The sequence below is a fragment of the Lepidothrix coronata genome, unplaced genomic scaffold (assembly GCF_001604755.1).
Source record: "Lepidothrix coronata isolate B3197 unplaced genomic scaffold, Lepidothrix_coronata-1.0 Scaffold39, whole genome shotgun sequence".
Taxonomy (NCBI): Eukaryota; Metazoa; Chordata; class Aves; order Passeriformes; family Pipridae; genus Lepidothrix; species Lepidothrix coronata.
The window spans coordinates 6,526,829-6,540,781 of record NW_016690219.1 but is presented as its reverse complement, the minus strand read 5'-3'; the positions used below and the strand labels follow the sequence as shown (position 1 = coordinate 6,540,781).

At 53.7% G+C, this 13,953-nt stretch overlaps 1 protein-coding gene across 1 annotated transcript; it reads left to right on the top strand.

Moving 5' to 3' along the window:
* Positions 1-1,942: 1,942 nt before the first annotated feature.
* MCM3 (minichromosome maintenance complex component 3) lies at positions 1,943-13,128 on the top strand. The gene is made up of 17 exons (XM_017812996.1): positions 1,943-2,190; positions 3,017-3,129; positions 3,972-4,180; positions 4,643-4,773; positions 4,993-5,231; positions 5,950-6,058; positions 6,699-6,852; positions 7,641-7,772; positions 8,236-8,444; positions 8,932-9,106; positions 9,281-9,407; positions 9,709-9,859; positions 10,003-10,143; positions 10,363-10,469; positions 11,023-11,105; positions 11,663-11,738; positions 11,967-13,128. Exons 1-17 carry the CDS (start codon positions 2,110-2,112, stop codon positions 12,163-12,165), a joined length of 2,436 nt encoding a protein of 811 aa, XP_017668485.1. The 5' UTR covers positions 1,943-2,109; the 3' UTR covers positions 12,166-13,128.
* The last annotated feature ends 825 nt before the right edge of the window (positions 13,129-13,953 follow it).

Here is a 13,953-nt window from a genome sequence, read left to right as displayed (position 1 = left end):
CATAATATAAATATATAAAATACATAATATAAATATATATATAATAAAAAAATCTTTATCTACATATCTCTCTATCTCTGTGGCAGGGGCAAAGTTTTTCTCTGTTCACTCTTCTTTGTGCTTCCTCCACTCATAAAAACAAGGAATCTCCAGGAAATCAGGGGAAGGTGTAGGGAAATAGGTGCTGCTGAGTGTGCACAGGTGGGGAGGGTATTCCAGCTGCAGGGAGCATCTCTGGAGCTAGGAGAGAAACTTGGGACATGACAGGGGGAAAAAATAGGGACAATGAAAAGCAAAAGGAAAATAAAAAGAAAAAGGAAAAGAAAAAGGAAAGGGGGAAAAAAAGAAAAATGAAAAAAGAAAAAAACAAAACAGCAAGAGAGCACAAGATCCTTCATTCCTGCCAACCTGCCAGACTTAATAATCCATGAAATTATTCCAGGGAAGGGCCCAAAGGCCTAAAAGGGAAACTCTTGAACTTTCACTTTGATTCAAAACAACGTGAAAAAAAGTCTCTCATAAGTGGGACAAATACCCAGGACTTGAGCCACACATATCCTGAACTGGCCACAGTGTTACCAGCAACATTTCCAAGGATCGACTTGATCCAGGCACACAAAGAGAAAATGGGAAATAGGGCAGAGGCTGTTTCCTGCTCCTCTTCCGAAGCACGAATCGCAGCTGCTCCCTCCGGAGAGGTCAGGCACTGGGAATGTTGTGCCTCAGCGTTTGCACAGCCCAGCAGACCCTGGGTGAATATTTATTTCCAGTATTTCCCTGGATAAACTGCTGTTAGCTCCAGTATCCAGGGAACATGCCAAGCTTGGGTGCCCAGCATGCCCTGCTGATTGAAATATTTTTGTCAAGCTTTTTATTCTTTTTCTATTTTTAAACAGAGTTTAGATAAAGATTTTTAAGGGATACCAAAATGCTGTTTTAAGGGGGAGCAGAGGTTTCCCTGTACCCAGCGGGCACCACTGTCTCCACTTCCCCTTTGATTTCTGCCTACAAAAACCTCTCAGAAGACTTAATGGGGCCTTGGAAAAAGGAGGGAGAGGGACTTTATACACGAGAAGATAGTGATGGAACAAAGGGTGCCCACGGACAAAGGGCAGGTTTAAAATAGATTTTGGGAAGAAATTCTTGGCTGGGAGGGTGGTGAGGCCCTGGCACAGGTTGCCCAGAGAAGCTGTGGCTGCCCCATCCCTGGAAGTGTTCAAGGCTAGGTTGGATGGGGCTTGGAGCAACCTGAGATATGGGAGGTGGCCCTGCAGGGGGTTGGAATGGGATGAGCTTCTAAGTTTCCTTCCAATCCAAACTATTCTGTGATTCTAAAACACACCCAAAATCACCTTTGTCATTAGGAATACCACAGGACTTGTCGCTTTTATGTGTTCATCCCCAAGCTCCTGGAGTCACATCGGGCCGTGTTAAAGAGAAAAGAGACCCCCACGCAGCCCGTATGGGGAGAAGACACCCGGAAATGGCGCTCTCCAAAATATATTACTAAAAAACCCGCCAAAACCTATTTTTTGTTGGGGTTTTATTTGTTTGTTATCTTCTTTCGGTTTTTTTTTGTTTTGTTTTGTTTTGTTGTTGCTGTTGTTGTTGTTTTCGGGTTAGCGCTTTTTTTTATTTTATTTTTTTTTCTTAAATAAAGTAGCATTTTCAGGCGGTCGGTAACTTCCAAAAGCAGGGGCCGGATCCTCAGAACCGAGCTGGGACCTCCCCGTTGCCCCGGTCCCAGTTCCCCCGCCCCGAACCGCGGCCCCTCGTCCCGCCCTCCACTCTCTGATAGGTTCTAGCTCCTGTCCATCACTCCCCTACGGACTCTTCCGCTGTCCCATTGGCTGGTGCGTGGCGGTGCCGACCAATCAGCAGCGCCGCGGGGCGGATTTCCCGCGTGGTGGCGGGAAAGGGCCCCTGTTTGGCGCCAAACGGGAGCGCGGCGCCTGCAAGGGGGGGTGAAGATCGGGGCTCTCCCATTGCGGGGTAGGATCGCGGCGCTGCGGGGCCAGTCCGGCTCTCTTCGGCTATCAACGCCTTCCCCTGTAGCAGCGGCAGCAGCAGAAGCGGCGGCGGCGAGATCTCCCCCCGAGCGGCCACAGCATGGCGGAGCCGGCGGGCGGGCTGGAGGATGCGGAGCTGCGCGAGGCGCAGCGCGACTACCTCGATTTCCTGGATGATGAGGTGAGACGAGCTGGGAGACGCGGGTGCTGCACCCTCTCTGTGCCCTCTGGGGCTGGGAACCCCCTGGTCCGTGTGCTCGCCCTCTTTCCCCCCCTTTCCCCCCCCCCCATATGTACCCCTCGGGGGTGGGGAACACCTGGTCCCTTTGCCTCCACCTATAGACTCCCCCAGGATCAGGGAGCACCTGGTCCCTTTGCCCCTTGAACCCCTGAGATTGGGCAGCACTTGGTCCCAATGCTCTCCCCGCCCACAATATGTACCCCTCGGGGGTAGGGAACACCTGGCCCCTCTATAGACCCCCCAGCATTAGGGAGCACCTGGTTCCTGTGCCCCTTCCAATATGTAGTCCCGGGGATGGGGAGCACCTGGTCCCTATGTCCCCCACCCCCTTGAATCCTCGGGGTTGGGAAGTACTTGGTGCCTCCGCCCCCCGACCTCCTTGAACCCCTGAGACTGAGCAGCACTTGGTCCCTATGACCCCCCCGCCCCCACTATGTACCCCCGGGGGGGTTAGAGAGTACCTGGTCCCTATGTGCCTACCCCTCCCCCCCAAATATGTCCTCTCGGTGTTGGAGAGCATTTGGTCCCTGTACCCCTCACCCTCCCCTTCATCCCCCCCGGGGGTTGGGCAGTATCTGGTCCCTGTGCCCCCCCTTCATCCCCACATGTACCTCCAGAGGTGGGGGATCACTTGGTCCCTGTGTTGCCATGTCAGGGAATAAAGGGAGTCAAACTGTGCAGGAATCGCTCCTGGGGGGTGTCTCACACAGGCGGGAATGCAAAATGAGTTGGATTTTTTGTGTCGTTCCCCCGCTGCCACTTGCAGGAAGACCAAGGGATTTACCAAGGCAAGGTCCGGGACATGATCAGTGACAACCAGTGCCGGCTCCTCGTCAACATCAACGACCTGCGGCGGAAGAACGAGAGGAGAGCCAACAGGTGGGGGTGGGCAGGGGTGGCACCTACCTGAGAGGTAGCTCCAGCTCTGGTTTTGCAGGTCTATTGTGGCAGGGAAGGGCCAAACTTTGTCCTGTGCGCCAGATCCCGTGGAAAAGGTGCACCTGCTCTTTTCCCCCACGAGACCCATCCCTTCCAAGCTTGTAAACTTAGAATTTTGGCAAAAAGCTTTTGCAGCAAACTGGAGGCGGTTATATGATATAAATCATGGAATGACTCGGGTTGGGACATTAAAGCTCATCTGGTTCCAGCCTCCCTGCCATGGGGAGGGACACCTTCTACTAGACCAGGTTGGTTAGACCCAGTCCAACCTGGCCTTGGACACTTCCAGGATTGGGGCAGCCACAGTTTCTCTGGGCAACCTTTCCAGGGCATCACCACCCTCCCAGGGAAGAATTTCTTCCCAATATCCCATGTAACCCTGTCCTATCTCAGTGGGAAGCCATTCCCTCTTGTTCTGTCCCTCCAGGCCCTTGTCCAAGTTCCTCTCCACCTCCCTTGGAGCCCCTTTAGGCACTGTAAGGGGCTCTAAGGTCTCCTTGGAGCCTTCTCTTCTCTAGGCAGGACACCCACAGCTCCCTCAGCCTTGTTTAGGATGCTTAGGGATATTTTTGATCAGGCTTGCCCACGGGACATGTGAAATTTCCCAGATGCACTTGGATTTGTTCATCTTCTGAATGTGGTGCCAGTGGACCTCGCACAGAGCTGTGATGGACTTTAAGGTGTTTCCCTACTTGTGGAGCACGTGGGGGAAATGGGACAAGTGCTGAGGAGGAGGGCAGGAGGGGCTGATCCATCTGCATTGTCACCTCCCTGTGTTGCAGGCTCTTGAGCCATGCCTTTGAGGAGCTGATGGCCTTCCAGCGGGCCCTGAAGGATTTCGTTGCCTCCGTGGACGCCACCTACGCCAAGCAGTACGAGGACTTCTACATCGGGCTGGAGGGCAGCTTTGGCTCCAAGCACGTGTCCCCACGGACACTGACGGCCTCTTTCCTCAGCTGCATCGTCTGTGTGGAGGGCATCGTGACAAAGTGTGAGACTGGGGGACAACTCAGGGCTGGTGGGACCAGGTGTTTGCTGTGGAAGAGCTGGAGCCCTCCAGGAGTCATGGCGTGGAGAGGGGCTTTTGAGAAGGACGTGGAGTGACAGGACAAGGGGGGGATGGCTTTATACTGAAAGAGGGTAGATTTAGATTGGATCTTAGGAAGAAATTCTTCCCTATGAGGGTGGCGAGGCCTTTGCCCAGAGGTCTTTCAGGTCCCTTCCAACCCAAGCCTTCTGTGATTCTGTGTCCTGGCACTCTGGGCCAGGGAACAGGGGGCTTGGCAGAAGGTCGTGGGTGTTGGGTTGGTCTTTGAGCTCAGCAAATCCTGTCCATGGTTGACAGGGGATTGTGACCCACGTGCAGTTTAGTGTTGGAGATTCTGCTGAGGACTCTCTGCTGACAGAAGGGAGGGACATCCCAGCCTCTGACTCCTTTGTTTTCCAACCTCAGGCTCTCTAGTTCGTCCAAAGATCGTCCGGAGTGTCCATTATTGCCCAGCCACCAAAAAGACAATTGAGCGCCGATACACGGACATGACCTCCCTGGATGCCTTCCCATCCAGTGCCATCTACCCTACAAAGGTGAGGGGAATTAGCCTTGTGGGAAGCATCAGCAGGTTCCTCTGGGGAGAATGTGTCAGCTGGTGAAGCCCAGCCTTCAGTCCTGCTAAAACAGCCCTTTCCAGCAGTCATGTGCGTGTTGGGTGATGCCTGTCTTCCTCCTGCTTACCTGACTCACTTCTTCTCCCTGTGTTCCTGAAAAGTGGTGCTAATCTTTTTATTGGGGTTCCTGCTTTTTAGGATGAAGAGAACAACCCCCTGGAGACAGAGTTTGGCCTCTCAGTCTACAAGGACCACCAGACCATCACCATCCAGGAGATGCCTGAGAAGGCCCCGGCAGGGCAGCTGCCACGCTCGGTGGATGTGGTTCTGGATGATGACCTGGTGGACAAAGTGAAGCCTGGGGACCGTATCCAGGTGGTGGGGACATACCGCTGTCTGCCAGGGAAGAAAGGGGGATACACCTCGGGGACTTTCAGGTGAGCCTTCTTTGGACTTGAGCTCTCCCACCCTGTTTGGTCGGGTCACATCTCTGGAAGGTGAGACCGAGGACAGCCAGGTGGCCATCCCTGAGCTGGGGCAAACAGTGGCTTGAATCACTTGGGAGTGGTTTGCACCTTGATTCTTGAGCATCAGCCTCAGAATCAAAGAATATTCTGCATTGGAAGAGACCCACGAGGATCACTGAGTCCAGCTCCTGGCCCTGCACAGGACAGGCCCAACAATCCCACCAGGAGTGTTGTCCAAACACTTCTTGAGCTCTGGCTTAGGGCCATGGCTTAGGGCAATGACCACTGCCCTGGGGAGCCTGTTCCATGCCCAACAACTCTCTGGGTGAAGAACCTTTTCCCAATATCCAGCCTAAACCTCCTCTGACAAAGCTCCAGCCATTCTCTCAAGTCCTGTCACTGGTCACAGAGCAGAGATCAGTGCCTGCCCCTTGACTACCCAGTTGTGAGGAAGCTGCAGCCTGTGATGAGGTCTCTCCTCACAGTGTGTAGCTGTGACTTCCATCTGTGCCCAGAGGGGATTGGATGCTCTTAAAGCTGCTTCTCTGGTGGCACAGCACAGTCAGATCGAGGGGGCTACAGCTCTTGAAGCTTCCCACCCCCCTCCAGGGCTTCCTAGAGCAAGTGGAAGTTCTCTGGAGTCTTTTTGGGGTTTGCAGACCTGACCACAGCTGTGTCCCTTCTCCAGGACTATCCTCATCGCCTGCCACGTGAAGCAGATGAGCAAAGACGTGCGGCCTCTCTACTCTGCTGCTGATGTGGCCAAGATCAAGAGATTCAGCAAGAGCCGCTCCAAGGTATTTGGGTCTCACATCTGGAAGGCAGGCTTGTGTCTGGGCATGAAGTTTTGGCCAGAGCAGCTTGGCATGTGGCTAAGAAGAGTGTTGGGTTGCAAGTAACTCTTCAACCCTCTTGGCAACGTTGCTGCATTTTCCAGCTTGTTTTCTTTGAGTTTTCTGCTCAGGCTGTGATCAGATCTTGTTGTTTTTGTTGCTGCTTCTGTGCTGCTAGCAGGGCAGAGCATCCTTCCTGCTGGCAGCTCTGCTGTGTCATGACCCTGCCAGCTGGTTTCCAGGGAATTTCCGCTGCAGGAGAAGCACCTCTTTCTGCTTCAAACCCTAAACCAGAGCGAGATACTGCCCCAGCCTGGTCTTATGCTCAGAGCTTTGCTCTACAGTGTGTAGAGGAGCAATCATTGCTCTCACTGCTTTCAGTGCTTGCTTGGGTGACAGTGACAGGATGATCCAGGACTTCAGAAGAGTCCCACTGAAAGAAAACTCTGACCAAAGGTCTTCTCCTTTCTAAATAATTTTCATCTGTGTGGCTCTACGATAGGAATAAGCTGAAATTTGGGCTGAAATGTTCTATTGAAATATTGCTTTGTTCTTACCTGCTGCAGTCCATGTGATGGGCCATGCTTTGCCTCTTCTGCCTTAGGATATCTTTGACCAGTTGGCCAGATCTCTGGCTCCCAGCATCCATGGGCACGAGTACATCAAGAAGGCCATTCTCTGCATGCTGCTTGGAGGGGTGGAGAAGATCCTGGAGAACGGGAGCCGCATCCGAGGAGACATCAACATCTTGCTGATAGGTCTGGAAGGGCTGGGCAAAGGCACCCTTGGTTGGTGTCAGGGGGTGGGATGAAGGGACATTTCTAAGACTTAGTTTCATGGAGTAACTGGGGTTAGACAGGACCTCTGGGTGTTGCAGGTCTGGAGCCCTCAGCACAAGAAGGTTGTGGACTGTTAGAATGGTCCAGAGGAGGCCACGGAGATGCTCCCAGGGCTGGAACCCCTCTGCTCTGGAGACAGGCTGGGAGAGCTGAGGGTGTTCAGCCTGGAGAAAAGAAGGCTTTAGGGAGACCTTAGAGCCCCTTCCAGAGCCTAAAGGGGCTCCAAAGAGCTGGAGAGGCACTTGGGACAAGGGAGAATGGCTTCCCACTGCCAGAGGGCAGGGTTAGATCAGATATTAGGAAGAAATTCTTTAAAATCTCCTCCAACCCAAACCATTTTGTGATTATAGAGGGTGCCACAAACTCTGTGGGCCACTATCCCAGTGTTGCCCACCCTCAAGGACATTTCTTCTACCATCTAGTCAGAATTTCTTGTGTTCCAAGCTGTCCCCCTGGCCTCTCGACCCCTCACTATCACCTCTCAAAATTCTGCCTCCATCTTCTATATTTCCTCCCATCCTCTTGATGATGGCAAGAAAACCATCCGATACCTTATTTTCTGAAGAGTGAACAAACCCACTTCTGTCCCCTTTTCGCTCCACCCGCCCGTGCTCTGAGCACCCCCAAACTAGACATGGCATCCAGATGACATTCAGTTGTTATCCAGGTGATTATGTGGTTGTTAAAGGTGCTGTTTTCCATTTCAGGAGACCCTTCTGTGGCCAAGTCCCAGCTGCTGCGGTACGTGCTCAGCACAGCACCCAGGGCCATCCCCACCACGGGCAGGGGCTCCTCCGGCGTTGGCCTGACTGCTGCTGTCACCACAGACCCTGAGACCGGTGAGGAGCATCAGGGTGGTGCTTATTACCACCTGGGAGGGACTCTATGAGATCCAGGGCTGCTGTTCTCCATGATCTGGGAGGTCTTTTCCAACTTGAGTGATTTTATAATGTTCGTTCTGCAGTGGCACTTGTAGGACTTGCTCCACCTGGGAGCTTTATGGTGATGGTTGTGGTGTTTTGGGATGTTTTCTCCACCTCTGTTAGGTGGTGGTCTTCTTTACTCCTCTTCTACTTTGTGTCTCCCATGTCATGGCTAGCAGCAGCCTGGATTTTGTCCTTCTTGTGGTCTTGCTTCTTATCCTGAGTGTCCTTTGTGCTGTCAAGTTGGGCGGGAGATGGGCAACCCTGAAGGTTGCTCCTTGAGGCTTACCCTCATCCCAAGGGTGGATGGGGATGGCAAGGCAGGTGTGTAGGGGCTGCTGGATGGTGACTGACCCTCCTTTCTCCCGCCCCATCCCAGGTGAGCGGCGCCTGGAAGCGGGAGCCATGGTGTTGGCCGACCGGGGCGTGGTGTGCATCGATGAGTTCGACAAGATGTCTGACATCGACCGCACGGCCATCCACGAGGTGATGGAGCAGGGCCGCGTCACCATCGCCAAGGCCGGGATCCAGGCCCGGCTCAACTCCCGCTGCAGCGTCCTGGCCGCCGCCAACCCCGTCTACGGCCGGGTGAGTGCCGCTGTCAGTCCCCTCCCTGGGGCAGGATGCTGGGGGGAGGCAGCTGGGAAAACCCAGCTTGGGTGACTTGGTTCTTACTGGGGTTGGGATCCATGGGACCTTGTCAGTTTGTTGTCTGTTTGTGCTCATGGCTCTCCTGGAGGGGAGAGGTCTCCTGCGGTTTCTCACCTCATCTTGATTGTGCCTGGGTGTCTGGGGCAGGGCACTGGACCCTCATCCTGGTGATGAGTCTCAGTCTTGGTGTCTGATCTGGGATCATGAAAAATACTTGTTTTCCTTGGAAATGAGAGCTACAGCCACCTTGCAGGATGGGGAAAAGTAGCTGTACCTGCTGCAGCAGGCTGGCTTTGGTGTGGTGTCCAGCTGCCAGGACACCTATCCATCCCTTCAGGCCTGTCCAGAGGAGGTCCCTCCAGCCTCCCTGGCAGCCAGGACCGGCCCATGAGGGTCTCCTGTAACCCCTCACGTCCTTCCACAGTATGACCAGTACAAGACGCCCATGGAGAACATCGGCCTGCAGGACTCTCTGCTCTCCCGCTTCGACCTGCTCTTCATCGTGCTGGACCAGATGGACCCCGAGCAGGACAGGGAGATCTCGGACCACGTCCTGCGGATGCACCGCTACCGCAACCCCAACGAGCAGGACGGGGATGGTGAGTCCCTTGTAACCTTGGCTCGCTCCTGTCTCCCTCCTTGGTGGGTTGTCACCCCTTGGTGGCATCTCTTAGGGCTCAGCACCTCTGCCTTTGCAGGGGACTGGTTTTGGTGGCTTTTAGAATTTGTTCCAGAGACTAAAAGCCTGTTCTCTGTGACACTTCCCTCTCCAGCCATGCCTTTGGGCAGCGCTGTGGAGATCCTGGCCACGGATGACCCTGACTTCACACAGGAGGAGGAGCAGGAGCTCCAGGTGTATGAGAAACACGATGACCTCCTGCACGGGCCCAACCGCCGCAAGTGAGTCCTTCATCCCATGTCCCTTGGAGCTCTCTGGGGGTTTCCAGCACTGTGGGTTCATGGATTTGGCTTGAGTATCCAGGCAGTGACTGATTGCCGTTGCCAGCAATGGTCCAGGGGGAGGTACGTGGGCAGGATGCCAAGGGAGCCTTGCTCTGGGCTTGATCTCTTGTGCCAGGAAGGTGGGGAACATCTGGAGCTGAATTCCCTACACACCTGGATGCCCCTGAAGGGTGGGAAAAAAGTTGTTGGAAAGCCCATCCCTGCCTTGGAGAACACAGGTGTACGTGTGTTATCACAGGGAGAAGATCGTCAGCATGCAGTTCATGAGGAAGTACATCCACGTAGCCAAGATGATCAAGCCCGTGCTGACCGAGGAGGCGGCGAGTTACATAGCGGAGGAGTATTCCCGCCTGCGCAGCCAGAGCCAGATGAACTCGGACATCGCCAGGGTGAGCCCTGGGAGCAGCTCCCTGCTGGGCCAGGAGGAGGGAAACTGAGGCACAGACTCCTCTGTGTCCTTTATGAGTGTTTCCCACCTTGGATGCTGTGGTGTGGGTCAGTCTCACAGAGACACCTCCCTCTCTCTCCTCAGACCTCCCCTATCACAGCCCGGACCCTGGAGACCCTGATCCGCCTCTCCACAGCCCATGCCAAGGCCAGGATGAACAAGACTGTGGATCTGCAGGATGCTGAGGCAGCTTTGGAGCTGGTGCAGTTCGCCTACTTCAAAAAGGTGAGGGAAAGGTGTCCCTCTGCTCCTGGGGCATCCTGGGGTTTTCATTGGAAAGGTTGGGCTTGGTGCAGGCTGAGCACCCTGGGCTGCTGGTGCGACCTTTCCTGGACATAGTGTGGGATGAGGCCACCATGGTGGGATCTTGGGTCCTTGGGTTTGGTCCCCTAAAGCAACTTGAGTGGAAAATGAGGCTCGGTCCATCCTGCCTTTGCCACACAGGTGCTGGAGAAGGAGAAGAAGCGCAGAAAGCCGGTGGAGGAGGACTCAGAGACTGAGAAGGAGGAGGATGAGGAGTCACAGCCCAAGGAGGAGCGCAGGACAAGGAGGTAGGAGCCAGAGCAAGGGAGGGACGTCATGCAAAGGGCATCAGCCCCTTCTGAGGTTGCCACAGGCAGTGCTGGCCTTGGGGGAATAATCCAGATTTTGCTGAGCCAGGTGGATCGTCACCCCCAGTTTGTAGTAGAGGGACATGATTATTTCATGGATAAGGAACTGGCTGGATGGCCATGTCCAAAGATTTGAAGCACTGGCACAAGGTGCTCAGAAAAATCCCTGGAAATGTTCAAGGCCAGGTTGGATGGGGCTTGGAGCAGCCTGGTCTACTGGAAGGTGGCAGAATGTTGGAACGAGATGAGCTTTAATGTTCCTTCCAAGCCAAACCATTCTGTGATTCCATAACAGCCACAGCCCTTGGGACTGGTGCCAGCTAGGTCCTGTGCCATGGGCAAGGATCTGTGGCCAGAGGGTGGGTTACCTGTGAGCCATAGGTACCCTGTGAGTTCCTGGACAGACACCTCCAGAAACTCAGGGGATGGACTCCTGCACTCCATTTTTTCTGGGAGTTCAACTGGAGCAGGGCTGACCTGTCCCCTCTCCCAGGAGGAAGAAGGCACGCACGGAAGGCGAAGAAGGCTCCTACGACCCCTACGACTTCAGTGACGCTGAGGAGGAGATGCCACAGGGTGAGTCCCTCAGGTTTTGGTGGCATGTGGCTCTTGAGGGTGCTGCTGCCTTGAGCCCTGGTGGGGCTGCACAGCCTGGGGAGCAGCAATGCTGCTGTTCCTGGGGTCCCTGGCATGGTGCAGCCACCATCCAGTGCCACAAATCCAGATAAACCTGTCTGTGTGGAACAGGGTTAGATGGGATATTGGGAAGAAAATCTTCCCTGTGAGGGTGGGGAGGCCCTGGCACAGATTGCCCAGAGAAGCTGTGGCTGCCCCATCCCTGGGAGTGTTCCAGGCCAGGTTGGACAGGGCTTGGAGCAATGTGGTCTAGTGGAAGTTGTCCCTACCCATGTCAGGGGATTGGAACAAGAAGATCTTTCAAGTCCCTTCCAACCCAAGACATTCCATGATTCTATTGCTGTTTAATTCTTTTCCACTCACTTCCAAAGTGCTGCAGAAATAGCAATATTGGGAGGCAGGTTGGTGTCACCCACCCCATCCTGAGGCCAAGAGCTTTTGCTGTCTGGGTGCTTGGACACCAGGCAGGGTGAAGGTAACTCTTCCTTCTGCTCCAGTTCAGGCACACACTCCAAAGACGCCCGAAGCCTCGGCCACTGGGGAAGGGAAGAAGGTGGAGTTGGCTGAGCTAAGGTGAGTGGGGGCTGGAAGAGGAGTCTATCCCTGCATGTCCACCCCTCTCAGTGGGTCCAAGCTGTTGTCCCATTGCTGGAGATGCATCTGTGGTGCTCCCAGCTCCAGTTTTGGCTTTCCTGCTGAGTGCTGCTTCTGGAATGGGGAAGGGCTGAGGCATCCTGGGCTGGGAAGGAGGGGAAAGACTTGTGTGTGGTCTCTAAGGGTGATTACTTCTCCTCTGACCAGGTTGAAAGCGTTCAAGGCTGCTCTCCTGGAGGTCTTCAAAGCTTCCCACGCCCAGTCTGTGGGTCTGAAGAACGTGATGGAGTCCATCAACCGCGACAACCCCGAGCCCTTCTCGCTGGCTGAGGTGAAGGGGGCCTTGGCCCACATGCAGGATGACAACCAGATTATGGTGTCTGATGACATTATCTTCTTAATCTGAGCCTCTGGGTGGAAGATCCCAAGTTTTTGTGGACTCTCAGTCTGGAGACTCTCTGTGTTTGCCTTCGGCTCTCTCCTGAAACCTTCATCTGGCTGAGCTGGACTTTGGGGAGCTCAAGTCTCTGCACTTCCTTTCTGTGCACTGCTGGCACAAAAGAAGAGCCAGGAGCTCTGGAAGCTGTTAACTGTCTTCAAAGTGGAGCATTTGGGAAGAGGCTTGTTTCTGCAAGGAGATGAAAGGAAAAACCTAAGAGCAAACTATCAATGTTCTTAATGTATTGTTTTTAGCTTTGGTGGCTTTTTGGTGGAATTTTTTTTTTTAATGAAAAAATCTGGATTTAGGAATCCAACATTTAGTAGTGGTGGTGAGGAGCAATGTGAGAGCTCCACTACTAGTGAAGCTTTTATTTTTCCCTTTTCTTCCCCAATTACATAGCCTAGATCTGCTTGTCTCACAGGGAAAGATGCCTAATGCCTGTCTTGTTGGTTCTGCTTTTCCCACCCATCTTGTGGAGGATGATTCCTAGTGCTGGAGGGACAGGTGTGGTCTGACCTGCTCCATTGTCCATGGTCAGCTTGATTTCCAGATTTCACAACCCTGGTGGGAGTTTTTCCCCCCAGGGAAAGGACATGGGTGTTCAGAGTTGCCCTGGAAATGTGTCCCTGGCACAGATGGGTTCCATCTCCAGCTGCTCCTCCTTTCAGCCTGGAATCATTCCCTGGGGATGGCTTTCAAGAAAAGCTGACTGCACAGTGAAACCAGTCTTTGCTGCCTGTGATCCAGGTTTGGGATTCAGCCTGTGATGCTGCTGAAGGTTTGGGATTTTTTTTAATTTCTTTTTTCATCCTTGTGAGTTTGAGATGAAGCTTTGGAGAAGCCCCTGAACAGCACTGGCTGTTTGCTGTTGTCCCTGCCCATCCCCAGACACCTGCACAGCTCATGTTCTCTTGTTTCTGGATGCCATAAATCTTAATTTGATAAATAAAAATGTCTATATTGTTTAATCCATGGCTTTCTGCTTACTTGGATTTAAAATACCCACTTGTGGGGATACAGCTCTGCACCCTTCTGGGGACCCGTGCTGCTCTGCAAAGCCTTCAGGCAGCTGCCAGCCCATTTTGGCTCAGGAATGGGCTTGGGAATGTCCATCCACCATGTGCCTTTGGCTTGGTGGACCAAATACGTGCAGAAATTCCTGTGAGATGGGTGGGCAATAAATGTGGGCAGCTCCTGCCTCTGCCCACCTGGAGCTCTGCATCTTGGCAGCATCTCAGTGTCCGTGGGAGAGGGTTCCCTCATTTTTCTTCTGCAGGCAGACCTGTTGAACTATAAAAGCTGGACTTTTGAGCTTCTCTCATCCAACACAGCCATGACAGTGGGTTTGGAGGGGATTTTGCATGTTTGCAGCCTCCTAAAGATCTCTGATTGGATGTATTGTGCTTCCCCAGGGTGACCTCAGATCCACAGACAGTGTTTGGTCTCATAAAACTGCAAAGATTGGTGAAGGTGAGTGAAACACACAGATGGTCTCTGATGGAGACAGGCTGGGAGAGCTGGGGGTGTTCACCTGGAGAAGAGAAGGCTCCTGGAAGACCTTAGAGTCCCTTCCAGTGCCTAAAGGGACTCCAGGAGAGCTGGAGAGGGACTTGGGACAACGGCTTGGAGTGACAGGACAAGGGGGAATGGCTTCCCACTGCCAGAGGATGGGTGAGATGGGGTATTGGGAGCAAGTTCTTCCTTGTGAGGGTGGTAAGGCCCTCACCCAGGTTGCCCAGAGAAGCTGTGGCT

Bases quoted from the DNA above. Each gene is read 5' to 3' on its own strand.
- MCM3 (XM_017812996.1), top strand. From the start codon at position 2,110: ATGGCGGAGCCGGCGGGCGGGCTGGAGGATGCGGAGCTGCGCGAGGCG. The intron at 9,107-9,280 runs GTGAGTCCCTTG...TTCCCTCTCCAG, and splicing joins CAACGAGCAGGACGGGGATG to CCATGCCTTTGGGCAGCGCT. The intron at 11,106-11,662 runs GTGAGTCCCTCA...CTTCTGCTCCAG, and splicing joins TGAGGAGGAGATGCCACAGG to TTCAGGCACACACTCCAAAG.